The sequence below is a fragment of the Limulus polyphemus genome, unplaced genomic scaffold (assembly GCF_000517525.1).
Source record: "Limulus polyphemus unplaced genomic scaffold, Limulus_polyphemus-2.1.2 Scaffold952, whole genome shotgun sequence".
In the NCBI taxonomy this organism is placed as follows: Eukaryota; Metazoa; Arthropoda; class Merostomata; order Xiphosura; family Limulidae; genus Limulus; species Limulus polyphemus.
Genome location: NW_013666562.1, coordinates 281860 through 284523, shown reverse-complemented (window position 1 = coordinate 284523; position 2664 = coordinate 281860). Strand labels below are relative to the sequence as shown.

The following is a 2664-nucleotide window of genomic DNA, read 5'->3' as shown; positions in this document are numbered from 1 at the left end:
ACAGCTAAGACTAGATATGAAGAAGACAAATACTTTGTTATCTCGTGATACTGATGACCGAATGCTGGCTATGGTTGCAGAGGGCTTTTGCATTCTGTTTAAAGTTGAAAATGAAAATAAACTGTGTTTAGGTAAAAGAAAATGAAAGTACAGAATACTTGAAAGTGAATTGGTGCTATTGTTGCCAGTTAACTAAAAGGAATGATGCATGCACAAGCAGCAAGCTGATAAGACAGAAAATGAAGACAAGACTTCACAAAAAGTCTTAGTTCCTTTAAGGTAGAAACAAATCTAGTTACAAATTTCTCTCACTTTCCACACTCTGTATGTAGCTGGCCAGTCATATTTGAATTATGATTATCTGGAATATCACTGCTCCATATAGCAAATGAAGAGCAGGTCCCACATCAGATGGATCTTGCTACAAAACAAACACTAGGATTATTGGCATGTGACCCCTATCAAAATTAATGTGTTCTGAATTAGAACTTTATAAAAATGTAAATATTTTGGAAATACGCAATACAGAAGAGTAAGGTAAGTAGTATTTGAATACCATATTTCTCTAGAGTTTTTATATGTTAATAAGTTTAGTAATGCTCTTTTAAAAGACTATGAATATTGTTTTTTATTTTTCTAAATTATTGTACTTGTGGGTTAAATTCTTTAGAGTCCATTGAAATGTTATTACATAATTAAGCCCAGTGGGCTTTGCCGATAGCAGAGTTTAATTCTGCTAAGTTTGATGAATTAAATTCACATGACAGTACATTATTTGAAAAATGTTTTGTTTATTTACTAGTATATATATATATGTTGTCCTATTATGTTTTCTTATTAGGTTGTCGGATGTCAAGAACCAAACGAAGACAGTTTCATGAAATTTATATTTCGTGGAAACAAAACACAAGACAACAGTGAAAGTTAAGAAGAAAACATTTCTGTGAATAACATTTGAATAACAGTTCTTAGTAATCTACCCAGTTTTCTGACTTACAATGCTCTGTTGTGCTTTAATGAGCTTGTATTTTTATGTACAAACGTAAAACTGATGTTTTAGTTGTTTGTCCAATTTCTTTGCAATATTAACAGCTTGTAGAAATTTTAGGCAGAATAATTATTAAGAATCAAATTTTCAGTATGCTTTTTTCAAAACTTTTAATACCTTTTCCCACAAACTAAAAATTGCTTTTACAAATTTTTAGCTGGCAGAATAAAAGATAACTTTAGTTTTCATCTTCTTTTCTTCTCATTCTTTAAAAATATACGTAAAATGAGGATATTATTTTTCGTGTTTTTTTTTGTACGACTAACAACCATTGTATGTAAATCGACGAGTTATAGTAAAAAATAGTTTTATATAAGCTTCAATATGATAACTATCATTAAAATACCTACAACATCCAAGGGAAAAAAACGTAGTTTTAATACTTGCTCATTATATTAAGTTAAATATGTGAAGAGACAAAATCATTTTTAATTACATAAAGTATAAGTTGCTTCAAGGCCATGACATTATATACAGGTCCTGTTTCCTTTTTTTTTGGTCAGGATACACATATGTACAACATTAATATTTTTGATAATTATCAAGTATTCTACTTAGAATCAGTTATGTCTGCTCTCCCATTGGGTGATGAACTTCTGTGGATAAATAAAATTATGATAAGTAGTGAAAACTTGTCATAATTGTCACAATATGTATTTTTTATTTTATTTCAAGGTGATATGTATAAGTTGCACACAAAAATCAGACAACACAAAACTTTCTGTAAAATAATTTTTGTTTGTTGTATAGAAATACATTATTTTATTATTGCTGTTATTACACTATTTGTGTTTACTGAGATGTTCAATAAACTACACATTCCTAACAAGTTGTACATAAGAAGGGCAAAATAAAATATCCAAGTTCTTTCAATATTTTTTTTCAGGGGTACTGCAATGTTTGAAACTTACCACAATTTGTATAGTTTATAATAAAATCAGATGCATACTTTTATAATAATGGAATATTATATTTTAGCTTGTAGTCCCATGTGTAAGTTATTCACAGAATATTATATGTCCCTAATATTTTAAGATTAGGGACATGTCTAAGACACTAAACTTGTTACACACAATTAAAAATAAACTTTGCTTATTGAATGTAAATTTCTACAAAGTTTTAAGACTTTTCTGAACATAAAACAAAATACACAAATTTCTATGCTAAAATGGTAAATCTAGTCAACTTAATAGTTTATTAATTTTTGTGAAATGTTTTTGAAAGTGATGTTATTGTATCTCTTTAAGCCTTTTTTACATACCACATGTCAGTGAACAAACACATCTCAAACGTTATTTATAAAACTTATAGGCCTGGCATGGCCAAGTGGTTTGGGTGCTCGACTCGCATTCTGAGGGTCGCAGATTCGAATCTCCGTCACACCAAACATGCTCACCCTTTCAGCCGTGGGGACGGTATAATGTGACAGTCAATCCCACTGTTCGTTGGTAAAAGAGTAGCCCAAGAGTTGGCAGTGAGTGGTGATGACTAGCTGCCTTCCCTCTAGTCTTACACTGCTAAATTAGGGATGGCTAGTGCAGATAGCCCTCGTGTAGCTTTGTGCGAAATTCAAATTCTGGCATGCTCCCCAGAATATTTGTAAAAAACAGGTGCTA

At 30.7% G+C, this 2664-nt stretch overlaps 1 protein-coding gene across 3 annotated transcripts in view; it reads left to right on the top strand.

The window, feature by feature from the left end:
- LOC106461406 (dynein assembly factor 3, axonemal-like) overlaps window positions 1-2000 on the top strand; it is a 76008-nt gene extending 74008 nt beyond the window's left edge. The window contains exon 16 of one of the 3 annotated variants that reach the window (XR_002610972.1): window positions 842-916. Coding sequence is in view for 2 of the 3 variants with exons in the window: in XM_022388357.1 (XP_022244065.1) it covers window positions 842-928 (87 nt within the window). In the remaining variant the exon portion in view is untranslated. Of the gene's footprint in view, window positions 1-841 lie in introns of all 3 variants that reach the window. The other 2 variants (XM_022388357.1, XM_022388361.1) reach the window with 2 other exon arrangements.
- Window positions 2001-2664: the final 664 nt, after the last annotated feature.